The sequence below is a fragment of the Strix aluco genome, chromosome 4 (assembly GCF_031877795.1).
Source record: "Strix aluco isolate bStrAlu1 chromosome 4, bStrAlu1.hap1, whole genome shotgun sequence".
NCBI lineage: Eukaryota > Metazoa > Chordata > Aves > Strigiformes > Strigidae > Strix > Strix aluco.
In genome coordinates this window covers 82,546,661-82,572,712 of record NC_133934.1, presented here as the reverse complement: position 1 = coordinate 82,572,712, position 26,052 = coordinate 82,546,661, and the positions used below count along the sequence as shown (strand labels likewise).

At 47.4% G+C, this 26,052-nt stretch overlaps 1 protein-coding gene across 1 annotated transcript; it reads left to right on the top strand.

Moving 5' to 3' along the window:
- Positions 1–1,053: 1,053 nt before the first annotated feature.
- On the top strand, positions 1,054–25,737 carry PPM1K (protein phosphatase, Mg2+/Mn2+ dependent 1K). The gene is made up of 7 exons (XM_074823823.1): positions 1,054–1,126; positions 4,469–4,996; positions 5,584–5,684; positions 13,123–13,288; positions 13,830–13,974; positions 15,032–15,166; positions 15,740–25,737. Exons 2-7 carry the CDS (start codon positions 4,557–4,559, stop codon positions 15,869–15,871), a joined length of 1,119 nt encoding a protein of 372 aa, XP_074679924.1. The 5' UTR covers positions 1,054–1,126; positions 4,469–4,556; the 3' UTR covers positions 15,872–25,737.
- The last annotated feature ends 315 nt before the right edge of the window (positions 25,738–26,052 follow it).

Sequence of the window (26,052 nt, the reverse complement as noted above, 5' to 3'; positions counted from 1 at the left end):
ATATTTTAAATCTATTGCTGTGTTTTTCCTTAACGCCACAAATGCTTTTTTCTAAGGCCCCCCACGCGTGGTAGGTACAGACCTGTGTGTCCTTGCAGTCACAGAATCCCAGAATCATCTCAGTTGGAAAAGCCCTTGAAGATCCTCCAGTCCAACCATGAACCTCACACTGACCGTTCCCAACTCCACCAGATCCCTCAGCGCTGGGTCAACCCGACTCTTAAACCCCTCCAGCGATGGGGACTCCCCCCCTGCCCTGGGCAGCCCATTCCAACGCCCAACAACCCCTTCTGCAAAGAAATACTCCCTAAGAGCCAGTCTGACCCTGCCCTGGCGCAGCTTGAGGCCATTCCCTCTTGTCCTGGCGCTTGTTCCTTGGGTCAAGAGACTCATCCCCCCTCTCTGCACCCTCCTTTCAGGGAGTTGTAGAGGGCAATGAGGTCTCCCCTCAGCCTCCTCTTCTCCAGACTAAACCCCCCCAGTTCCCTCAGCTGCTCCCCATCAGACCTGTGCTCCAGACCCTGCACCAGCTTTGTTGCCCTTCTCTGGACACGCTCGAGTCATTCAATGGCCTTTTTGGAGTGAGGGGCCCAAACTGAACCCAGTCATCGAGGTGCGGCCTCACCAGTGCCGAGTACAGGGGTAAGATCCTTTCCCTGTCCCTGGGCTGTCTGCCCGAGGCTTCGCGGGGCGAGGAAGCCAGGGGGAGGACGGAGTCAAGCGAGAGCTTGAAAAGCTGGCTAGAAAGGCGAGAAGGCAGGCGAGGGACCGCCACAACGCCTCAGGGCCCTGCTGCCCCCTCGGCCCGCCGGCTGCCGCCCGCCCCCCGCGCTGCCACCGCCTCTGGGCGGCCCCTCACGGCCGCGGGCCGGGCGCGCGGCGGGGCGGGGCGGGAGGCTCGGCCGCGGCGGCGGCCGCTATTGGTGAACACGGGGGGCAGGGCTGCGGCGGGACGGCCCCCGCCGCCATTCGATTGGTCCGCCCGGCCGGCGAGGCGGGGCCGGGGGAAAAGCCAGCGGGGCGGCCGCGGGGCCCGCGCTCGGCAGCTCGGCCGGGGAGGCGCCGCTCTCGCAGCGCTGGGGCGCAGCTGGCGGGCGGGCGGGAGGCGGTCCGGGCGCGGGAGGAGGTAAGGGCCGCCGCGCCCCCGGGGCAGCCCCTGCACGGCCGCAGCCCGCCCGGCGGCCTGGGGTGGGGATAAGGGAGGGGGAACCGGCGCCGCCGCGGCGAGCGAGTACGGGGCTCGGAAGCTTCTCCCTCCGCTCGCCCGTTTCGGCGAGGCTGGGCGGCGCGGGGCTCCGGGCAATGCCTGGGGCCGGGCCTGCCCCGGGGGAGGAGGGAGCCGTGCTCCGCTCCCGCTTATCGGCACCGCTTCCGCGGCGGCGGCAGGTGCTCTCCCGAGCCTCGGGCGGGGGAGGGCCGGGAAACCGGTGGCGACCATCGGCGCCTCTGGGCGAGCGGCCGCAGGGGTGGGGCGGTCACTCGCCTTCCTCAGGTCTCTGCGGTCCCTTCTCCTCCGCCTGCGGCCGCTGCGCGGGGCTCGGCTCTGCCCGCCCGGCCCTCTGAGGCAGCCGCGGCTGGGGCCCGGCCCGCGCCGTTAGGCCGCAGCCCGGTCCTGCACGGAGCCGGGGTGTGTGTGTGTGTGTGGGGGGTGCGTATGTGAGGCTCGGTGCTGCCCTCACGGCGCTGCTGGCCCCTGCCCCGAGCCGGGGGGAGAGGCTGGAGCGGGGACGGGGACGCGGGCTGGTTCCATCAGGCTTTCCTCAGGCTGCCCACCGTAACTGCGGGGCTTGGGGCTACACGAATAAACCCGCCCGGGCTGTCAGGGGCCGTGCGCTAATTCGTAATTAGCAAATCGCAGCGCAAACCTCGTTAAATTGCTGCTGCCTGTGCGGTTTATTATCCAGGCAGGGGGTGAGATTATATTGTCACAGATTTAAAAAAAACCCTCTGATTTGAGACAGGCTTAACCTACAGAAGCATACAGTACTGCCCACAGCTGTGGGGTCTGCCAGGCAAGTGCGTTTACAGGCGTTCAGAGTTTCAAATTCCTTTTTAAATACGTTTAATCCCCCGGGGCAGCAGGCATGCCTTCTGCCTTCTCTTTCTTCCGGGTTTCTTTTTTTTTTCCCCCTTCTTGCAATCTGGAAAATTTCCATCTGCCAAGAAGCAGCCAGCCTGTAAAAGGGGCACCACGCGCATTCAACTGCCATTTAATCACTCACTTCATTCACTTTAAGCATTGTATTTCTGGGTCTGTCTGCAGAAACTGTTTCTTTAAATTAGATGTGTACAGATTAACAGGATCAGAATGAGCACCTCAGAACAGATTTCCATCAATAACTGCCTGTCTTGGACTTTGGCTTTAATGCCAGTGCCCCCCTTTTCAATACCTCAGTCTTGTTTTGCCCAGCGTTTGCAAACATACCAGTTAGGAGAGCCCAGGCTGTTTGTTACATGTCCAACTGAAAGCGTAACTATTGACTTCACAGAAACTAAAGATCAGGTTCCTACTCCTGACTTGCAGAGACACTTGAAAAGCAAAACCGTCATCAGTACTTGCCTGGAGAAAAAAAAAAAGGCCTTTTGAGAGTTGAATTTGATAGGGAACAAACAAATTAATTAGCTGGGGATTTTGGATTAATCCTTTGATTCATGCTGTGGATCCTGGGAATCTAAGTATAGCTAACATTTCACGTTCTCCTTTCAAGCTGACAGAAGTGAAACCGAGTGTGGGTTTTTTTAATTGGCTGGCTTTCAATTTGGTCGTGCTGTGTTTCACAGGAGGAAGTTAACATACTGTTGTTATGAGTCAAGGGTAACAGAAAAGAAAAAGCAACTCGAGGAAGGAAATCCGTTTTTAAATACCTGTAGGTATACTGAAAGAAGGATGTGATGTTGCTGTCACCCCACAATAAAATGGAAAACCTTAAAATTCCAAGTGGTTGGTCCCATTCACCTGGGGCCTAGTCCACATTTGTCTGGTGCAACAACAGTGATTCCCGGCGCGTTCGGCCTTTTATCAAGTTGACAGTTACTCCCTAAGCGCTGAGTAAAGAAACCTTTCATCTAAGAACTGCATGAGAGGTAAACCAAGAGCATATAGAGCAACATGCTTTGAGCTGTGAGTGACAAGTTGGATGGAGGCCTCCAGAAAGTGCATGTCACGGCCGTTGTCTACTAAAGCAACCGCTTATTAAATTACCTTTGCCTGCGTGTTTTTGCAAGCACCTGGATTTTCTCTAGTAATTAAAAAAAAAAATAGTTTTAACAGATATTTCAGATCTACAGATGCAATTGTGATTGACATGGGGAAAGTACAGTGGCAAGGCACTCCAGCCCAGAATTACAGCGTCTCTGGGGTACGTGTGTTGCTCTTTGCCGCTCTATTGTGTCAGACCACCCTGCCATCTTTTTTACTTTTTGGCATTCACCGTGAGCCTGCGTATTTTTAACTCCTTTGTTATGGCATATAATACCTTTCACTCATAATTTTTCTCTCAGCAAACTTCGAGCAATTAAGTTAGAAATCTCTCACTTAAAATTTAGTGTGGTTAGTTACAGCCATCCAGTTTAAATTACTACTGTGCAACAACATGGACTTACTACAGACTGCATCCCAGCCTGTTGGACTTTGATCAGGTTGGGTGTTACTCTACAAAAGGTTGCATAAGCCAATCTTTCTACATTTTTCAGTACGCTAGATGAATCATCGTTAGCGAATTTTTTATCTGTGCTGAGCCAAGTGGTGTGTTTAATTTATCTGGGTTGGAAAAGACATCTGAGAAGCCAGTAGAAGATCGTGCTTGCCTGCATTAGCCCAGGAAGCCCATTTTGGGGTTAGGTGGCAGAGAACTTCAGGCCAGACAAAACAGCAAAGAGATGCACAGGGTTTTCTGGGGGGAAGTTTGTGTGGGCAATTGTGTATGTCCATGGGTACACTCTTAGTGGTCGTTTTTAGGCAGCCTAAGAAAATCACAGTTTACTTCACTGTGTTGAAAAGTATTTTTCAAGTCCTCAGTAAGTGTGACAGAACTGAATGTCACATGCAGATGACAAAACTCTAAAATCTAAGCAAATATGTTTCTCCTGCCTTTGCACCCTGGGAGCCACACTGTGGATGTTTGAAGAGCGTGCACTCTAAGCTCATTTTCATGACCTCACCTCATATTTTTGCTGACACGGAGCAAAGTCATTATCACTCTCATTTGCTCCGTCACAAGCTCTTCAACCTGTGAAAATTCAGGATATAATGTGGGCGGCCAGCAGAAATGCTTTACCTTGATCTGTCTCCCCGTTAGATGCGGGCCGGTCTGGGTAGGATTGTTTCTCTGTGAGTCATGCAGCTTGCTCTGTAGTTTTTTTTAGGCAGTGCTGTGCTATGCGTGATTAACGGGCTCCAAGAGTGACATTGTTTCCTGAATGATGTAACTGAAAATTCTCTTTCCTGTGCTTCTTGTTTCCTGATCAGTTTTCTCTTTGTTCCCGAAGACATTCCAGCAGCCGCGCATCTTTTATCCCTGATCTTTTATTCCCACAAATCTCTGTGAAGACAAGTTATGTCAACAGCTACTTTAATTAATTTGGTACGAAACGGAGGGTATCAAGTCAGAAGGAGAGCTCTGCTGACGTCCCGCCTCTTGCAAGAGGAGAAGCGTCCGACAGCCGCCTGCTACAGCTCCACCTCCGAGCGCCGCGCTTCCCGCTTCGATCCAGACGGCAGCGGGCGACCTACCACATGGGACACCTTCGGCATCTGGGACAACCGCATTGACGAACCTATTCTCCTTCCACCCAGCATAAAGTATGGGAAGCCGATTCCCAAAGTCAGCCTGGCCAACGTGGGCTGCACCAGCCATATCGGGAAGCGTAAGGAGAACGAAGACCGGTTTGATTATGCTCAGCTGACGGAGGACGTCCTGTACTTCGCAGTGTACGATGGGCATGGCGGGGCAGCAGCAGCAGACTTCTGTCACAAGTACATGGAAAAATATATTAAGTAAGTGGGCGTTGAGTGAATGCGTGTCAAGCGAATTGCAGGGGAGTGGTGGGTCACATGTTGTTGCTAATCCTGCTAGGTCATCTAGGCACCCTCGCCCAAGGGGACAGCAGGAACACTGGACTAAGGGGACAGTCCATTACAACAGATGTGCTGTGAACGACTTATTCTGTAGGGTTCTGCCTACAGAACAGTGCAGATATATTCTGCCCCATTGAGCAAGCCCGCAAACACAAGAGAGGAAAATACGATTGTACTCACCTTCCAGGAAAGGATTGGGAACACAGAGAGAGTGTGAACTGGCTGTTTTCAGATGGGGTCACTGTGATGGCTGACCTGCAGCTTGCTTACACTCTTCTCTATCTCTGTGTCACATCCCTAGGAGTTGGAAGAGGAATTTTACCTAATTGCAAAATTACAGGATTATGCTTCCAGTGCAGGTCATTAGTACAATCATACTACCTTTTCACTGAAATCCAGCATTATTCAATGTACGCAGGGAGGAGATAAGGCTGTGGAAGAGATTGATCAAGATATATCTTTCTGGGAAAGAAGTTTAATTTTTTTGTTTGCCTGTTTGTTTCCAGAGAATTTCTTGCTGAGGAGGAGAACTTGGAAAATGTTTTGAACAAAGCTTTTCTAGAAATAAACAAAGCCTATGAAAGGCACGCTCATCTGTCTGCTGACGGTAGGTAAAAAAATATTCAACTTGTATGGGTGTGGAGAATAAGGTTTTTCTTACTTGCTCAGTAGTTTTGTAGTAAAATGTCCAGAAAAATGCTTGAAAACAGTTTTACTTAACATAGGATTTTGCTCTGATCACTTACTGCAAATGAAACAATTATCCTTTACCTCCTTAAAATGAAAAAGCTGTAAAAAGTCCAAATCAGATTTACTGGGGAAGTTATTAATCTGAATGTTAGCATAATTGTCAATGAATTTCTCTTAACGTGATTCTGCCAAGGAAAGTGTTGGTCAAATTAGCAAAGAGTGGTTTAGATTTGCAAGGAGCATAACTTCACTGTGCAAGAAACCTTGAGGGGGGGTGGGTTTGAAATTTTTTTTTTGTGGTTTGGATTTTTTTTTATTTGTTTGTTGGGGGGGGGGGGTTAAAGCTGTCATCAAATGTTCCCCTTTCTAACTTGGCTGCTGCACCTGAGGAGGAATGTAAGCCAAAATTAATACAATTGATATTGCTTCTGCACAAACAGAATCACAGAAGTAGCTGTGTGTGAAAGGGAAAAAAGCAGTGAAGAGGAATACAAGGTTGGCTGTGGTAAGGCTGTGGTAAAGCTGGCACCAGCCCTTTTAGACTCCTTAGTCCTGGCTGTTAATCAAGTTCTTTGTATGTATGTCTAGAGACTAAGCACATCTGAAGTTCCAGCAAGTGGAGCTTATAGAGAGTAACCTGGGGAGATAGAGGTCCTTGTCCCAGTTCTGTCACAGGAGTTTCCTCAAGTGTGAGATACAATTTTAAGAGTCAGTTTAGCCAGTCTTAAAAAACCAAAACAAACCCAATTAAAAAAAAAAAAAACCCCACAACAACAAACCAAACAAAAAACCTGTCCCAGTGCTGGTGCAGGTGCTGGCAAAATGACTGAGGTAATTTCAAAAGAACAGAAACTGTAGAAGTTTCCTCTCCAAGAAAGACTTGAAACCAACAAACTGAAGTGATACTGTATTCTCTCAAGCTACCTTTTTAAAGCAATGAATCAAGTCATCAAGTAACGGAGTGGCTTCCTGCACTTTAACTGCTAGATGAATCTAGGTAGACTCAAGCAGGACCAGAAGCCCGACTGTTGCAGCACTGTGAGGCACACCTTTCCTCTTACCTGGTACCAGCTAATGTATCAGGGGTATCAGGAAAAAAGCCTTAAATCTTGAAATGCAGCCCTTAAAAAAGGGGGATTAAATCTATAAAGCTTATTTCCCCATTATATGCCATTTTATTTTTTTATATTGAAATCCTTTAAAAAAAAAAAAGTCCAGAGTCACTTTTGACCTGTGGGATGAGTTCTAACTGAGCTCATGAGACACACATCAGTAGAGCAGATATGCTTTTTATCTAAGAGCCTCCTTGCAAATACTTTTTTTTAAAAGCCCAAATTCAAGAAAGCATCTGAGTACAGGCTTATGTGCTTCCCTGGGTCAGTACCTTTCATCTTCACTAACATGAAGATCTGTCACATTTGTCCCCCCCTGCCCACCCCTCTGTTAGTAGGACAGCTCTTGGTTTGGCTCATTCTAGTGACCTCTGTTAAGTGCCAGAGCAGCTCCTCGAGGAGAGGGATTGGGAACTGCACTTGGTATATTATTCTGTTATTCTTAAAACGTTTTCTGATTATAGCATTTCGTACATGAGACTAACGGAACTGGATAACAACAATATTTGACAGACAAGTTGGGCAGCAAGCTGAGCATTTTGGAACTGCTTGTAGGGGTTTTTTCATATCATTTAACTGACTGGTGCTGCTTAATGAATATAATGCAAATGCCAGCAAATTTACATAACAGTTACCAAGGTACTGGACAAACCCTCTTCATTAAAAAAGCTTGAGGTCAAGCAAAATAGAGGGCAAAAGCATTGTCAAACGTCCACAGGGCCCACGCTCTGGCAAGCACTCAGTGTTTCTCAGGTAGGCTGAGCACCTGCAAGCTCTTGCAGGAGCCAGTGGGATCTAAAAGTGCCCAGACTGGTTGCCCAGCTGAAAATCAAACTATAAGGCAAAGAGTGGAGTAACAGGGTGCAAAGACAAGTGCGGATTTCTGAACAAATTAAACTTTTTGCATATCTGTTGTTAAAATAGTTCAATACTATGTTGACTGCTTGGTGTGGATATTTTTGTTGTTGCTGCTGTTTTCAAAGTTGCTTAAAATTTCAATGCTTGGCATGTATCCTTGTTAGAAGCCTACTTCCAAGCTGATTCAGTTTGCCAGCAAAATTTCTGATGAATTGTGGCTATTCTAGAGGTGACAGTCAAGACTGTTGCTGAAGTATCTTGAAAATGGTGGCTGGTTGTGTAACACCAGGTATCTGGGATACACTGGATGCTCCCCAAGACTGACCTCCTTTTGAAACCTGGCCATAGCTGACGAAGTGGAAAGTAATAGCTTAGTCTTGTTCCAGGAGGTGACCCTGCCAGAGTTCACTCCTTTCACTGTATCTGCAAAAAAAACCCCAGTGCACGTTCAGAATGTCCAGGTCTTTACTAGCACATGACCCGCTTTGAAAGTGTGTGCCTGGGCGTTGGAAGGAACGTAAGTCCTGAGACAAATCCCTGCAGCCAAAATTGCATGGATATTGCTTGACGTATTGTTTATAGTACTATTTAAGAGGTTAAAACCTCACATACATACAAATTTAACAAGACTGGAGATGTGCCTTGTTGCAGTGCCTTGCTATGTCTTCAAGGGCACGGCCCTTTGTAGATTGCTTTACAATTACAGAATATTTGAGATTATAGATGGATGGCATAATAGTCTCTGTGAGCTTTCAATTAAAAAAAAAAAAAAGGTATATGTATGTGTTCCAGGTACTGCTACTGTGTCTGACATGCAGTTCACTAGTGCTGTACTGGCCCGCTGGGGACTGGTCCAGTATCCCCTCTGACAGTGATCTGTTGTTTCACACAAAAGCATAAGAAACTTGCTGTAGGCAGATCTGGGATAATCTGTCCTCCACCTAAATCCTTTCTAATCATTGACAGTTTAGAGATATGCCTGAGCTCTGAAGCGTGGTGTTTGATATCTCTTCAAAAATGTGTTTTCTTTCACTTCCATGCATTTAAATATATCCAGTCACTTCTAAATCGTTGCTAAATATAGGTATAGGACACAGTAAAGGAAGCTCACGTCCAACAGATATGTCATTATCCACGGGACAACTGTTAACACAGATGGACAGAATTTTCTGATCTTTTTGACCAGCCATAAAAAACTGAAATGTCAAGGCTGCATAGCTTTGCTCAGCAAGGACAGAAATAAGGAAGTGAATCATGTGCTTGAGGAAATTTGAGCATCTCTCTGGAGAAATGTCAGACAAACCCTCTCCTGGCCTAGTGCAGTTCTACAAGGTACTGCTACTGCTTCTGTTCACTGCGATCCACTACTCAGAGAAAACAACGGGGAGTCTTCCCATCAACCTCCACGTTCAGTGCATCCAATTCTAATCACACTGGGCGCTCACTTCTGGAATAGCCATCTTATTAAAACACAGCCAGGTATTAACTGATGTCTCTATGTTTGAAAGGCATTCCTGGAATCTTACTGTGCTGAGCAAACAGCAAAAGTTATTTAAAAATAACTAAATTTAAAAAGCAGTGGGGTTTGGTTTTGTTTTTTTAAGTTACCATTCAAACACACAATTTTTATTTCTTTGAATATGTTAACCTGCAACACTGAGGAAAAGGGAGAGCTGCAGAAATTGTACTTCGGTATTTCATAAATCCACCAACATTACAAAGGCAGCCTTTTTATCCAAGGGTCCTGATTATTACCTGATCAAGTTAGAAAATACTAATTACAGTGTTAAAGGGGTGTTTATTTTGCATATTTTCCCATGGATCAGAACAATTCGTATACTTCTATTCAGTGCCTTTAAGATGGCCCCATTTTACTTGGCACCAGTTTGAACTCCTTGTTTTTGTGTTGTATGTAAATATATATATACAAATAAATTACCTTGAGGAAAAAGATTGGGCCATATTCTGTACCAAAGATGTTCTTCAGAGTGGCCGCTCTTGCCATATATGAGACAGCTGGTCCTCTAAAATAAAATTCTTTGGTTGATTTGTTGTTTGGTTACTTACCTGCACAGGGGAAAAAAAAAAAAAAAAAAAAAAAAAGCTTTTATCTTGGCTGAATTTAAACTGGTTTTGTCACACAGTTTTAGCGAGAAGGCAGGAACGGTGGCAATTCCCCAGAAATACCAAGGCTGATTTATCTGTGGCCAAAGATGCATGTGTAAGCTTCAAGTACTTCCTATATGACCTGCAAAACACGGTGCAGGCAAACCCAAAGAGTGATGGCTTCCCCTGTTCTGCAGCCCTTGTTCTTTCATCTCCAGTGTTGCAGGATATTTTGTTTGCACAAAGTCCCTGGGTGAATTTCCTCTTTGCCTCTGTGTGCGTGTTATTTGTGGCAGACACTGTACCTGGTCAGCAGCTCTAGAACTGGAGGCCCTGGACACTATATGCTGGGCTTCAGTGGAAAGAGCAATCTGCTTAATTTTGTCCCAGGTGAAGGAGTCCGGCGGTTCCTAGCCTGGACTACTGGAAGGTTCCCACATCCTCTTTGTCCCATTAGTTGAGATGACTTGCAGTAGAAGTTGTCCAGTGAGTGTTAAGAACCTATTGAAAGATCTTAGTTTTATAGTGATATTGTTAGGAAAACAATTTAAACACTTTAATTGTTAAAACCAATGTATGTGCTGATGCAACGTATTTTGATATTATTAAATAACTGTACAGCAGTTGTAGTAAAGCCTTAGAAATGTTATCCCATCATCATTCCTGTGTTTTTGAGCTGTGCTAGAAATCCCATAATGCTTGTAGTCTAGCTACACCCATGGGCTGGCACCCCTACCCAGATCATGAACTGGTCCCAAGGTAGAGAGCATGAGCAGCATTTATTTTTCTGGGAGTGCTATTTAACCAATAAACGTATCTAAATCTCAAGTCACTATGTCCATTAGCACAATTCTGGACAATATCTTGACTTGTTATTTAGCACCATCTCTTGATTTTGCAATAGTAGCTCTTTTTCTTTGAGAGTTTGCACTTGAAAGATACAGATTCACCTGAACGTCCAACTGCATCCCATCATTTAAGAATTAAAGACTACGGATCTTAACTTTTTCAGAAACTGCTTATGTTTGTCAGCAGAGTTCCAAAACCAAGGAATGAAATGGGAGAGTAGCAGCAGTTCTGCATTAATTTTAACATCTAAATAGAATGTATTTTCTGTAAAATAAAAAGGTAGTTTTACATAGGTTCTCCATTTCACATCTTTTAACTGTTGGCTAAAACAGGTATTTTACTGGTTCTACTAAAATTTCTAACCGCACTGGTACTTGTTAGCATCTTACTTTCATAATGTGCCTTAAAGTGAGCCTGCACTGGACTAGTCCTTGCTTCAAATCAGAAACAGGATGTCAGTGCTTACCTGAATAGTCAGAAGCTACCAGCATCTAAATAGTTTTGAATATCGTGGCCTGCGTGGCAGCCATAGTCCAAGGTTTGACCTAGGTCACCATGGTTGATCTTCACGATTGATGTGTTGGTTAAGTGTATAGCTAAACCAAGTCCTCACTGCAGTAATAATACCTGTTTTAAAGAATAACACAAGCTGAGTTTTGTGAGGTGGTTTGTTTGTTTGTTTGTTTTTTTGATTCATCAACTCACTGCTTCTTTTGCTGCACAACAAGGCTCAATGCATCTTTCAGGGCTTTGTGCACTTCAATTTACTCCCAACCCTCTTTTACTTACGGGGTGCTGAGACCTCACAGGGTCGGGGAAAGAGGCCACCAAGATCCCAGAGCGCTCGCATTTCTGTTGCTGCCGTACGCAGGTGGTCGTCATGTGTGTTACGCCGTTTGCTGGTCAGAGGTGGGGCTGGCTGACATTGCTCAGGCTCAAACACGCCATCCTGTCTCAGGTCCATCCCACCTCCTGGGCTCAGGGCTGCAGGGCCAGGGGTAGGAGTGCATGGAATTATAGCTGAGCTCTGCAGGAGTGGTGGTGGAAAGGTCTTTAACTGTTAGTCACCTGAAAACAGGAATATAACTGGGGATTCTCATTCCTAAATTAGCCCCTCTCAAATTGTCTTGCCTTTAAAACCTGGAAAAACTGGAAAATCCCAGGATGCAGGAGGGCCTTTCAAGGGGATTTTTACTGGCTGTGAATGCAAATGAGTTACGGGCAATAGCTTTTCCTGGCCAGATGCTTTACTGTAATCGTTCCAGTCAGCAGGAGTTGCCGCTTTCCAGACACTTCTCACTGGGTTACCTGTGTATAATTTGCAAGAAGGGAACATACTTAACTGTAAAATGAGACTGCTCCTTTCAAAAAGCAAACAAAAAAGGAAACCTGGACAGCTCTTCTGGCATTTTCTTCACCACAGATAAAACGGCAGACCTTTTCTGAAATAGTCAGACTCGCATTTCTCCTGTTCAAGCACTTCTTTTTTTTCCAGAGCATTGTAGAAATTGAAATGAGAAGCCCTTACATTTACTTGCACCAGTTAATTCAGCCAGGTCCCTGAACACAGTCAGTGAGCTCAGCTCACTCCCTTACCCTGTAAGAGAAGGAGGACAGCACAGAGACCTTTGTTTTGCCCTCTGGGCAGTCCCCTGTCAAGGCAGCCCAGTGCTGCCCGGGGCAGACTGCCCACAGAGCCACTGCCAGCCTCTGCCAGCGTTGGTTTGCAGGCACAAGGCAAGGCAGAATCCAGCTTCATCTTTGCGTTGGGACTTCCAGCAAGTTGACAGGGTCTGAAGGGAGCAGCATCCCTTTCTGAAAAAAGCCAGCGGCCTGCTGGCTGAACCCTTCGTCTCTTGGCGAGGCTGGGGGAAGCAGAGGGAGTTGGTAACAACTCCGACAGCAACAGGAGGATGCCACAGACTGGTGTAAAGGTGCGATCTAGGGTTTCTCTTCTGGTGAACTATGTGGAGCTACAATTACTCAACTGCCCACTTCACCACCTAACAGAAGGCAAGAGCCATCAGCTTTATGGTGGGCTACCCGTGCAGTCACTGTGCCCGAGGATAAGGACAATAACCCTGTAATTTAAGGTGAACTAGTGGGACAGAAAAACTCCCAGCTACAAGCTGAAAGGAAGCCACCATACCTGGTACCGCTTTTATTCCACTTGCCCTCTTTGCATGGAGCCATGTTGTTGCACAGAAATACTTATCCTTTCCGCTTCCTCTCTCTCCCCTGAGTCCTACATGCATGCGTGTTTGCTGTATTTTTTGTTTTATATGTAGATTTAGTTTAAACTTAAAAGCAGTTACTGGTAATGTAGAGCACAAGTTGTCTTTATTTTACCACCTGAAACTGTTGCTGTTATAAATGGTCCCACACTTCGAGGCAGTGCTAAAACCTCTCTCTTTGATATGATGTTTATAGCAACTCTGATGAACTCTGGGACCACTGCAACAGTGGCTCTGCTCCGGGATGGTATTGAGCTGGTTGTGGCAAGTGTGGGAGACAGTCGTGCTCTGCTGTGTCGAAAGGGAAAGGCCATGAAACTCACCATTGACCATACTCCGGAGAGAAAGGAGGAGAAGGAAAGGTACCTCTCGGCTGATGATGTGGCTTCCCGGGGCATGGCCTCGGTCAGGATGTGTTTGTGTTCTGCTGCCCGGTTGGGCCTGAAAGAAAGCAGAGAGTTGAACGTAATGCCCCGAGACCACCTCTGAGCTGTCAGAAAGTGGCACAGCTCCAGTGAATCCATTTGGTTCTGTTTAGAGGACTGGGGATGTGGAAAGCCCTGTGTGAGCATAAACTGTCTGGGCAGTAAGATCGGCGTAGCTAGGACTTGGTACACAGCTCTGACCACGCGGGTTAGACTTGTCCAAGACTGCCAAGTTCAAGCCAAGGCCTGAGGCAATGCACTATGGTTCCTAGGTCAGGACTGAGCCTGTCAAGCCACATCCCTTCTGTGGAGCCCTTCAAACAGCAAAAGCCAACCCTCAGAACCCTCAGTCTCCCAGCTGAGATCCTCTGTACCTCATTCCCCATCAGTAGCTAGTGACAGAAATTGCAGATAGAGACAGGGGTAATGGTGTGAAGCAGTAACTCATATTTGCTTTTTCTTTTGTGCCTCTGGACAGGATTAGGAAGTGCGGTGGCTTCGTTGCCTGGAACAGTTTGGGACAACCTCATGTGAATGGTAGACTTGCAATGACGCGGAGCATAGGAGATTTGGATCTTAAAAACAGTGGTGTCATAGCCCAGCCAGAAACAAAAAGGGTTCAGGTAAAAGAAGGCCTGGTTAACGGGGAGAGCAACATTCGGCCTAAGGGGCATCATAGGAATTTGATGCAGGTGGTGGTACCCAGGTGAAGCCTGATGGCCAAGCGTTGCTTTTTATTTGTGGTGAAGTAATTGGAGACCAATTCTAATTAAGCCATTTCAGATTAACACTAACAGGACAGAAAAGAATCTGGCCCCGATACTAAAGTCAACCAGCTCAACTTCTAAACCCCATTTATCGCAGTACGATATAGGATGGGGGAAGAAAGATAACATGTGATATCCATTACTGAAACACAGAGGGGTTAGTCTGTCTGGGGCTTGTGGTCAAATGAATGATTTTGAGGTTAATGCTGATACAAAACCATCACTGAGAACTAGGTGGGATATGGATGGGCTGTCATCAAAAAGAGTAGAATACAGAGAGGTTTGCACACTTGGGAGGAAGGGAGGAGGAAAGGGCAACTGCATGCATCTTACCATAGCTCTGTAGTTGTCCAGAAAAGAAATTAAGCACCCAAAAGGCATTCGGCACAGCTGCCTTCGCTTTTGCAGGAAGGCTTTCCTCTCAGCTCGTGTTCTGTTTGTTACTTTTCCCCAGTGCACCTCCCGGGGCCCAGGGAACTTATATTCCTTTGGTGCTAATTAAACACTACCCATTAGGCCTGAGGGGTTTAGGGAGGTGACCACAGTGCTATCATGTCTTCCTTGAAATCCTCAGTTTAAGGAAGCGTTTTCTTTACTGGATAACATATGGATCTGGTCTTTTACCTCAGTGTATTCAGAGGGCTGCTTCCTAGAACTGGAAGCACCTTAAAATGTTCTCCTCCTGTACAGGGAACAGTCTGTGTGACTGATGGATGTGCTGGAGGATTCAAGGGGCAGCCTTTGGCTAGCTGAGGGTTTGGGGGTTCCAGTTAGTCCTTGCACGGAAAGCAGGAGAGCACATGGCACCCCCAGAAAAAAGCGCTTTGCAACAGAGAGTAAAAAAACCGAAGGCAGTTAATCTGCCTTGCAGCACTTGCCCCATCGTTGTGCTTACTGTGTGCCTTTATTGCAGTTGCATCATGCAGATGACAGCTTCCTGGTCCTTACTACGGACGGTATTAACTTCATGGTGAACAGTCAGGAGATCTGTGACTTCATTAAACAGTGCCACGATCCTGCTGAGGCTGCCCACGTTGTTACTGAGCAGGTAATGCCAGGGCTTCTCTTGGCATCATATGCTCCTTGCTGGTTTTGGGTTGGTTTTGTTTTAAAAAAAACAAGTATGTCACCACACATCCCAGTGAACTGAACTGTGCTGGTTGAGACATTCATAGCGCTGAGGGATCTGGTGGAGTTGAGAACGGTCAGTGTGAGGTTCATGGTTGGACTGGAGGAGCTTCAAGGGCTTTTCCAACCTAGGTGATTGTGTGATTCCCTGGTGCTGCCAGCTAGCCTTTCCTTACCCTGGGTCTTGCCACATCATTGCTGGGCATCATTTCAATTAACTTCCTTCACTCACGATCCGCCGAACTGCCTGGGAGTGTAACTGCAGTTTATTCCTGTGCTGAATATGTCATCAGCAGAGACAGGAATGGCTGGTTTCTCACTGGGGTTCTGGATGGTGACACATCCTATGGAAAGCTGGGGACATACCAGAATGCAGTGTCAGGGCTGGGAAGGGGCAAAAAAAAATCTTGGGTGTGCTGTCCCACGTGGAGCTGGGCACTTGTTTCCTTTTCCAAGCAAGATGATGATGCTGACAATTTGTTTCTTCTCTCAGGCGATACAGTTTGGCACTGAAGACAACAGCACTGTTGTCATAGTGCCGTTTGGAGCGTGGGGAAAGTACAAAAACAGTGAGATCAACTTCTCCTTCAGCCGCAGTTTTGCTTCCAGCGGGAGGTGGGCGTGAAGACCTGCCACAGCCATCTTTTCCTGCCATAATCTGGACACAGCGTGCGACAGGAGAACACATCCATCTGTTCATAGGTTGACTCAGTGTCTTGTCCATCTCCTCCGTTCCCAGTGTTGTAGAAGATGCCACTGCTCCCTCGGTGCGTAATGCCCCATCGTCGCTTATGGGTGATCGCATTTTGCTGCGTTTATTTATTCCAGTCGGCGTTGAGGCAGCTATTTCTTTGGGTTTGTAGTCCCGTCAGCTCTGCACATCCCTTTGTTCATGTAGATGAGGCTCTGGGCTTTCACCTGAGGCTGGAGGCGTTGCACAATTGTTTCATACCTGCTTGTATTACTCAGCAGTTACCTGGCAGCTGTGTAAGTCTGAGTCTCTGAGCCACACGCTGGCTTCTTTGTATGTTAATACATGGGGGAACAAAGGCACAGTGTTCTTTTAGGTAGACAAAAAGCGGGTTTGTTGTCTTTCTCTGCTGTGCAGCCACCCAAAACTCCCCTGTGCTTCGGGAGAAGCAGGTGAAAAGCAAGGGAGAAGTTTCAGAAGCGTTAAGTTCTGATCCCAGTGGCATTTGGCGCAGCTGAACAGCTTCCTGAGACAGGGCTGCTTTGCGGGGCTTTATGTTCTCACTGCCATCATCCACGATCCTCTCGCTCCAAGGAGACGGAGCAGACTGGAGCCACATGCCCTTGGACAGATGGGAACATTTCTCCACTGGGTCCAAAGCCTGTACGGTCTCTGAGGACCACGCAGCAGCCCCGTGCGCTCTCTTCTCTTTGGTGTGCCTGTGCCTGACAGGAGCACAGAGGAGGGAAAAAGCTGCACATTTTTGCTATCCAGAGACTCTCATCAACTTGAATTTTTTTTTTTTTCTTAAAAAAACCCCCAGCTGATTTAAGAGTTTACTAATCAAGATGTGTAAGATGGGGGAGTTTATTTCTTCATAATATATGAGGATTTTCCCACCCTGTGCTGAAGGTTTCTTTCAGTTAGTCATGATCTCCCATCTCTCTTCATGGTGTACAGGGAGCTGTGAAATGCCCAAAGGAAGCAAGCTAGAGAAAGGAGAGAGCATTACAATAACATAAGGGAATTTTTGTAAGTTTTGGGTATTGTTTCTAGCAGGTGTCAGATATTCAGACACCAGAAGGTAGTTTTATACTTCAAGGAAGGAGTTCCACTTCCCTTTCTGGAGGGAATCTGCATCCAGTGAGGCATGGGGGGGGCCAGAACTCTGAGCCAGCTGTGACTCGGGCTGCAGGGGATGTGTTGGCAGACGGTGAAGGTCTGTCCCCTCATTCAGGCCTCCTCCTTCCTCCGCTCCACATCAGGTGTGCAGCTCCTCCGGCCTGCGAGTCACCCTGTCGCGATGAAATACAGGCAGAGAGGAACTGGGCTCTTCTCGGGCTTGCTGCAATATTTTTCATTCTGTGGATGTTTCAAACAGCACACTTGTAAAAACAAAACAAAAAAAGTGAAAGAAGTTGCCTGATACTAAATCACCTTGCGATAAGGAAAAGTATTTCTGAGATGCCTGGCCTGATTTCTCATTTTCCAGTGTGAGGTACTAATCTTCATTACTTTTAGCCCTTTCCTTTCATTCCACGTTTTTCCTTGCCTCTGGTTGAAGGCCTGGCAGCACCCAGCAGAGCACAGTGTCGTACTGACAGCATTAAGTGTTTAGAGAGTACACTGTTTTCATCTGATTACCTGGTGTATATAATGTGTATATTTGGTTTATAAGTACAAAGAGCTTGTGAGTCAGTGTATGTAAATCTCTGCTGCCCAGGCCTCCATAACGAGCGCATCGTTGGTTTACAACAATAATCCATTCTCTCTCCTCAGATTTTCCCCCGGGCTGGGGTTCAATCTTCACCTGAGGTCAGAATGTTTGCTGGTCCTGGTCCTGGGCTCAGCCTTGCTTACCTGAGGCAGAGGGGCACTTTTAGTTGTTACCAGTGACAGCAGGTTCTCAGTCTGTGGCAAGTTTGAAGATTCCCATAACGCATTTGTGGCAAAAAAGGCAAAACGCAGCCTCTCCCGAGCACTTGAGCAGAGGTCACACCTGAGAGAGGGTCGGAGAGCTGCTCTGGGAATGTGGTTAGGACTGGTTTGCGCTGCAGCATGAACAGCTGACAGCTTTTTTCCTGCCAAAGCAGTGACCTGCTGAAACAGAAGTCTTCTAGTTCCTAGCAAAGGGTTAACCACAGCCCACAGCAGCCTTAGAGTCAAGCTCTGGAGAGGGAGTTGCTTTAGTATCAAGTGTCAGACAGGCCTGAGTGGTGCTGCAGGGATTTGGACAAGCTCCATCGACACTGTCCTGTTCCAGATGCTGCTCGTTTCTGTTTGGCCAGCCGTGGATTTTTTGGAGCAGTGCTGGATACTTGCCAAGCTGAAGACACAGTATTGAACGCAGGCTGCTAATGGAAAACACTGCAAATGAAGAGCAGGTGCTCTGAGGAATGACCTGGCAGTTAGTTAAAGGAGCTTCTAAACACTGACCCAGATGTAACATAAAATCACAGTTTTTCTTCTCTTTAGAGGTTTTGGGGCATTTTTTGTTTTATCCCTATCTGGGTGCCTGATACAAAACAAGTGGTTGGGGGCTTTTATTTCTTCTAACAGTGGTTATCCTCTCAGAGGAAAGATCCATCCATAGCTTTTAAATTTTATGAAAGAACAGATAAGACAAAGCTTTGCAAAATCAAAGATGATTAGATAAAGGTGTCTTGGCGGTTGCTATTACTGCCTTTATACAATCACAGAAAAACTTAGATTGGAAAGGACTTCTGGGTGTCATCAAGCATAGCCTCCTGCTCAAAGCAGGGCTAAATTAAGAATTGTGTGCTGCAGTGAAGGGATGTCTCCTGACATGGAAATGCAGCGCCTGAAAATGGGTGGGAGAAAGAATTTAGCCTGCAGTGGGGTTTACCTGCGGAACCACTTAACATACAGTTAGGAAGTTGAAAACTTACCAGTATTTAGCAGGCACTTTGTATAGCTACCAACAAATTTCTCAAATAAATTAGCACATACATAAAACTAAGATCTGAGCCATTTTGCTCTAAGCAAAAGTGAATTGATAACTGACAGGAGATTACAGAGGTGCATTTCTTACGCAGGGGTTATTCCCTGCCTGTTCACTCTAGTTTTATGCATCTCATTCTGAAGTAAATGAGCTACTGATGAAGATGAAATGCTTTGCCAAGTGGCCCCTGTTTCTCCTCCCATTCAGAACAGAGGTACCTTCGCACTGGTTTGTGTGGATTCCTTACTTCATGCTGCACATGGCAAGACTCTGAGGGCCAGCTTGAAAAGTGCAGCATTTTTGTAGAAACACGCCATTACCAAGACCATTGCTCTCTGCCTCTGAATCACAATACTGCTTTTTCCTACCAAGATGACAGTGAACTTCCCTAAGATTTGGTGGCAACTGCACCAAACCTTGTTTTTCTCCAAGAAGTTGGGGGAAAAAAACCTGCAGTTTCCTGGGTGATGGATTGTCCATCATTTGACAGTTCTCACTGAAGAGTCATGAGAACAAGTCCCTGCCCTTGCATTTCAGTTTTGGGGCTGTTTTGACACTGATACCGCATTGGCAGAGTGAACTTTGCCAACACGTTTATGTGTGGAGTGGGACGTAAGTGGGTGGCACTGAATTTGCAGTGCACAGACTCTGGAGCCGGTGTATCAAAGCCACATTAAGGAAAATGGAAGTGGTTTGTTGTAGCTACCAGGGAATCAAATTAGCAGTGCCCTGGTAACATCTGGCCAGCAAACCTCTTGGCATAGGGTTTTCCACCAGAGCTAGGGACTACTGTGCTGTGAGGAAGCTGTACTTTGTGGTGGGTTGACCTTGGCTGGATGTCGGGTGCCTGCCAAGCTGCTCCATCGCCCCCCTCCTCAGCAGGACAGCACGGGGAGAAAATAAGACGGAAAACCACTCGTGGGTCACGTTAAAGGCAGTTTAATAAAGCAAAAGCAAAGGCTGCATGTGGAAGCAAAGGAAAACAAAAATTTTATTTGCCACTTCCTGGGAAGTAGGGCTTCAGCACACGTAGCGGTTGCGCTGGAAGACAAATGTCATAATAACTAATGTTTCCCCCCCCACACCCCCACCCCACCCCCACCCCCACCCCAGCTCCTCCTTTCCCTTAGCTTTTATCGTGGAGCAGACGTCGTGTGGTGTGGAATACCCCAGTTTGGGAGGGGAGGCAATGTGTCCTCCCCCGCCCCAGCCCACTGGTGCTGAGGGAGAGATCATGGGTGTGTTATCCACAGCGCTCTAGTAACCGGTACCTGGAGCAGCGCTGTGAGGGCTGCTGTGGAGAAAATAACAACAGCCATCACAGCCAGCCCCAATCTCCACCCCTTATTCCATACCATTTGCATCATGCTCAGGTCCCACATAATGTAATGCATCTCTCTCTCTCTCTTCTAAGCATCCCATTGTATTTAATTCTCATTACTGAAATCCCTTCTTACCAACACTTACAACTTAGGCTACGTACTTAAACCAGCTTTCTGCCCAATGTACAGATTTCTACATTCTCATTAACTACTATCCCCTGTCCTTTAACAGATAGATATTACTCTCCCATTCCACGGGCTTCCTCCACTCCTCCAGATGTTCACAAGCAGGCTATGACTTGGGTCCTCTCTGCCAAGATGGGTGCTCAGGACTGGAGAAGCAGTATGCTCAACTGTTGGGCTTGGTTTGGGTCATCATTGCACTCGCCCAGTTCCTTGGGAAACTCACTCGTTGTCGGTGCAGGTCATTCCTGTTACATCCTACAACATACAACTCACATCACAGATAAATTTTCTCCCAAAGGTTAAATCTCCTCTAGGCACACACCGGATCTCCTCATCCTTCCCCATTACCCACCAAGTAGACCCATGTCTTTGGGCGAAGACAATCCCACGAACGGGTTTGCCTCTTTCCATGAGAGGAGAAATCCACACCACCCTCCCCAGCCGCTTCTCGGTGTGCACTACGGGGACCTTCTCTCTTTTGTCTGGGCAGGACCAGGATGGTTCGCAGATCCTCTGGTGTTAACCAGCCAAGCGGCTTCTGCTAAATTTGTATCCCGTTGCCCAATGCCCTCAACAGTCTTTAACGGTCCATTATAGCTTTCAATCTTTCCAGAGGCTTGTGGGTGATAGAGGGTGTGATCCACCCACTCACTGTGTTTCTTTGCCCAGGAGTTACGAGATTATTTTGGAAATCAGTCCCACTGTCTGATTCAGTTGTTTCTGGGGTACCGTGGTTGCCACAGAATTTGCCTTTCAAGGCCTAAGGTGGTTCGGGCAGTGGCGTGGTTTATGGGGCACGTTTCTAGCCAACCAGTAGATGCTTCCACTGTGATGAGTGTGTAGCGCTTGCCTTGGCGTGTTCATGGCAGTGATCCAATAAAGTCAATTTGCCAGGCCTTGCTGTATTGAAAACCCAGCCACCCTCTGTTCCAGGGAGATTTTACTCGTGTGACTCGGGTGATTGTGGCAGACATTTCACATTCATGAGTGACCTGTGTGATGGCCTTTGTGGTCAGGTCCACCCTTCAGTCACAAGCCCATCTGTATGTTTCATCTCTCCCCAGATGTCCTGTGGGCCCATCGAGCTACAAATAAGCTCACCCTTATGCTCCCAGGCCAGGCCCACCTGAGCTACTTCAATTTGGGCAGCCTCATCTACCTATTCATTGTTTCAGTGTTCAGAGGTGCAGCTTTTGGGCACGTGAGCATCTACATGACGTATCTTTAAAGCCATGTTTTCTGCCCGGGCAGCGATGTCCTGCCACGATGCAGCAGCCCAGATGGATTTGCCCCTGTGCTGCCAGCTGGTGGCCTTCCACTGCTGTAGCCACCTCCGTGGGGCATTAGCCACCATCCAGGAGTCAGTGTAGAGATCGAGCACTGGCCAGTTTTCTCGTTCAGCAATCTTTAGGGCTAGTTGGATGGCTTTCACTTCTGCAAACTGACTTGACTCACCTTCTTCAGTGGCTTCAACAACTTGTCATGGGGGACTCCACACAGCAGCTTTCCACTTCCAATGGGTTCCCTACTACACAACAGGATCCATCAGTAAACATAACACCTTTCATCTTCTGATAACTCATTTTATGGTGGAGCCACCTCCTCAGGCAATGCTCCAAAATCTCTGCCTTCTGGCCAGCCCGTGATCTCTTCCAGGATTCCTGGGTGCTTGGGCTCCCCTGGTTGAGCTCGTTGCTTGATCAACGCTACCCACTTACTCCATGTAGCACTGGTTGTGTGATGTGTAGAGGGGACATTTCATTTGAACATCCAGTGTAACACAGGCAGTCACGGTGCCAGGAGGAGATATGCCTCTGTGCCAAGAACTTCTGAAGCAGCTCAAACTCCCTCATATGCTGCTAGTATCTCTTTTTCAGTTGGGGTGTAGTGGGCTTCTGATCCTCAATACCCTCTGCTCCAAAACCCTAATTGTCAACCTTGGGTTTCTCCTGGTGGTTTCTGCCAGAGGCCCCAGGTGAGACCATGCTCCCCAGCTGCAGTGTAGAGCACATTTTGCACAGCTGGTCCTGTCCGGACAGGCCCAAAAGCTATCACACGAGCTATTTCCTGTTTGATCTGCTCAAAGGCTTCTTGTTGCTCAAGGCCCCACTCAAAATGGTTCTTCTTTCAGGTTACTTGACAGAGAGGGCTCACAAGTTGACTGTAACCTGGAATATACATTCTCTAGAATCCCACAAGGCTTAGGAGAGCTTGTGTTTCCTTCTTGTTAGCTGGTGGAGACATAGCTGCTATCTTGTTGACCACATCCATAGGCACATGACGACATCCATACTGCCATTTGATTCCTAAGAACTCCTGTGCCGGTCCCTTGACGTTGCTTTTTTTTTTTTTTTTGGTGGTGAAACCATCTTTCAGAAGAATCTGAGCTACTCTTTTTCCCTTCTCAAACACTTTTTCTGCCTCATTGCCTGACACGATGTCATCAATGTATCGGGCATCACCCTTTTCCGGTGCAGTTTGGATTAGAATGGTGGGGCCGTGTTTCCACCCATGGAGCAGTCGATTCCAGATGCCCCTCCACGTGAAAGCAACCTGTGGCCTGCTCTCTGCTGCCAAAGGCGTTGGAAAAAAAACCCGTTGGCACGTGGCTGCCTTCAACTCCACAATAAGGGGTGGAGACTGTCCTGGTTTCAGCATCCTCCCCCTGGTCATGTGGGAAGAACCGGAGCATGCCACACAGCGTGTGCCCGGCCCTCCCTCTCCCCCTGACCAGGGCGGGAGGGGACTGATTTCTTGGGACACCCCTGACAGCCAACATGCCGGCCTATAGGTACAAAGATTTTCTTCAAAGTTTTGGAGCCGAGAAGATGCTCCTCTCCACAGTGGGTGTATCCATATCTGGGCGATGCGTCGCTGCCAAGCTGTTAGAATATGACACTGGGGCACTTTGAATCACCTTCCTCCACGTGGCCGGCGTGCACAGGACATCCTCTGGGTCTTTGAGACCTCATCATTGTCTAGATCATGTAGAGGGCTTCCAGCACCGCTCATTCCCTCGGGTACTGGATGCCTTCATCTGCAGAGGTCCACTTTCCTGGGGAGTTCACAAGATCTTCCCTGAATGGATCTCTTGCCCTCACACTTGAGAGGAGCCGTCCAAATAGCTGCCTCTTTTCCAATTCCTCTCTCAATTCCCCAGTTTCTAACAAGGGATCCCAGCTGTGGGGCTTCACTACCTTCCAACTGCTGACCATCAGCCCCATCACCCCAGCGCCGGAGCGGCTGGGCAGCAACCCGCTGCCGCCTGTGATCTTTCTGCATGTCTCAAAGTTCCGATGAGGGCAGGGATCGGGTAGTTTCTGCTTCCTGTCAGAATTCTCTCACTCCTTCCTCCAATTTCTTTGTCAAAGGACCGGCTTCTTGAAGAAACCTTTCCTCTTCCTCCTCCTCCCTTATTAATGGGTGATACGGACCCATTGTTTTCCTTGTCCACTGTTTCATTTTCACTACTAGGGCAATTATGGAAAATAAGATGGAAAAAAACGTCATGACTCAAAATAAAGACAACTTAATAAAGGCTTCAGTTCGCATAGTGGTTGCTCTGAAAGACAAATGTAATCACAAATACCCCCCCACTCCTTCTGCTTAGCTTTTATCACTGAGCAGATGCCATAGGGTATGGAATACCCCTTTGGGCAGTTTGGGTCAGCTGTCCTGGAGATGTCCCCCCCGCCAGCCCACTGGTGAGGGGGGATGTTGGCGAGACAGCGACCGGTACCCGGAGCAGCGCTGTGAGGGCTGCTGTGGGGAAAATAACTCGCTTCTAGGTTTCCTTCTAGCTAGTCAAGAAGCCTCCTGCTGCCTGTAGCAGCTCTGCAAGCAAACAGCTTTACACCCCAGGGACCAGCAAAATTCTCTTGCCTAGCAGAGAGCTCCTTCCAACTTGAGGACAAAGAGCAAATTTGTCCTAACAGCAGCAGTTGTCTATCAGAGAGGTTTATTGAAGGATCACTAGAGGTATCTTACACTTCGAATGAAATGAAACAGAATCTCAGTTTGCTCTCTAGTTCCCTGTGCATCTGCTGTTTCAATGAAAAGAGTATTTTTTGTTTATTATAAACTGAACTGAACATTAAGGGTGACCTACTGAGCAAACCGTAACAAGCATGTGCTTTTTTCCTGAATTTTAGGGATGGATTCTGACCTCTGCTGGATCTGATAAGGGTATTTCCTTGCCTGTGTGCTCCCCTGGGAGCAGTGGTATTTCTCACTGTACAGGCACTGCAGGAGGGTGGGCTGTGGGTGCAGAAAGGCCAAAAATGCTGCCCAGCGAGATACTCATTTGTACTGTGAGGATATGGAAGGTACGGGGGGGCCCTTGTGCGGCTGGAGGATTTTCTAGGAGAGGTGTCGAGACTGCAAGCTGGAGTTCCAGCTCAGTCTCCCCACCACCTGGAAAGGGGCGTTTCACGCTTTGGAGAGGGAACTTGCTAAAATGGCATTTGCAGCCTTAGATTGAGGAGAGCTGGTCTCGCTGGACGGGGAGCGTGGTGCAAGAGGCTGCAGAGGGGATGAGATCCAACAGTCCGTTTGATACAGGGTCCTCAATGCAATCAGTCCTTTTTGCTTGAAAAGCTCAGGGTTGGAAAATAATCCTGGAGTAGAGTTTGAGGTTGAGAACGGGTGTGTGGAGAGAATTCAGCACTATTACTGCTTTTTACATACTGGGGGAAAATGAAAACTGTGAGGAGCTTAGACTGACCGCAGGGTTTCTGTTGACTTCCACAGGATCAGGGTTACCAGATCCCCTTTTCTGTCTCAGCAGGTGCATGTGCCATCTTCAAAGGCATTGGGATTTCTAGCTAAGGGAGAAGCACAAAACAACAAATACCAGTGAAACTGGTTTAACATTAATTTTTCTTAGAGAAATTCAGCCAGGCGCTGCTAGGCCCATTGGGCGCTCACCCAACAAGCTGAACACTCCAGGTATTCCTTGGTTCCAAAGCTGCTGTGCTCAACACAGAGACACCCAGCAGGGTGTCCCCTTGACCCAGGGTAGGGAGTGCCTGGGCAGCGGCGTTTCTCATCACTTTCTACAGACTGAAGTGCAATTGTGTACATTTGTTACGTAGTTTGCCTTAGGACTGCGTATAATTCCTGTGGTTTGATGTTTATGTTTGGTGTAATCAGCATCCTTAATTCATCTACTACTTAATTTTATAGAGGTGTCCATCTTGCCTTTTTTTTTTTTTTTTTAAAAATGTTTGTCTTCATCAACTCAAAGCTACAGTAGAGCAGATAATTCTGTACTGAAATGCTCAAAAGATCTTTTAATAAAGAATTGGCTTCTAGAGTTGCGTCACTACAAATGGATTTTTCTTCTTCCACCGCATTACAAACTACCAGAAAAACTTCTGCATGTCAAGCCATGTTGTGACTGTCCGGTGAGCCCTGGGCCTCAGTCCCTGCCATAAAAAGCTTCTGATAACTGAGGCTTTGCCTACAAAAACATTCACCCAGTGATACCCAGCGCAAAGCACCTCCTATCTCTGAGCTCCGTCAGTGTCCATGGGCTTTGCTGCATCAGGGCAACATATTCTAACTTGCTATTTTTGTCTTTTATATTTTGATATATTACAATACCGAGAAACCAGAAAGCCCTCTCTCGAAAACAAGTCAGTCTT

Excerpts from the sequence above, each read along its gene's own strand:
- PPM1K (XM_074823823.1), top strand. The coding sequence starts at position 4,557 with ATGTCAACAGCTACTTTAATTAATTTGGTACGAAACGGAGGGTATCAA. Across the intron at positions 13,975-15,031 it reads CAGAAACAAAAAGGGTTCAG|TTGCATCATGCAGATGACAG; the intron begins GTAAAAGAAGGC and ends CCTTTATTGCAG. Across the intron at positions 15,167-15,739 it reads CCCACGTTGTTACTGAGCAG|GCGATACAGTTTGGCACTGA; the intron begins GTAATGCCAGGG and ends TTCTTCTCTCAG.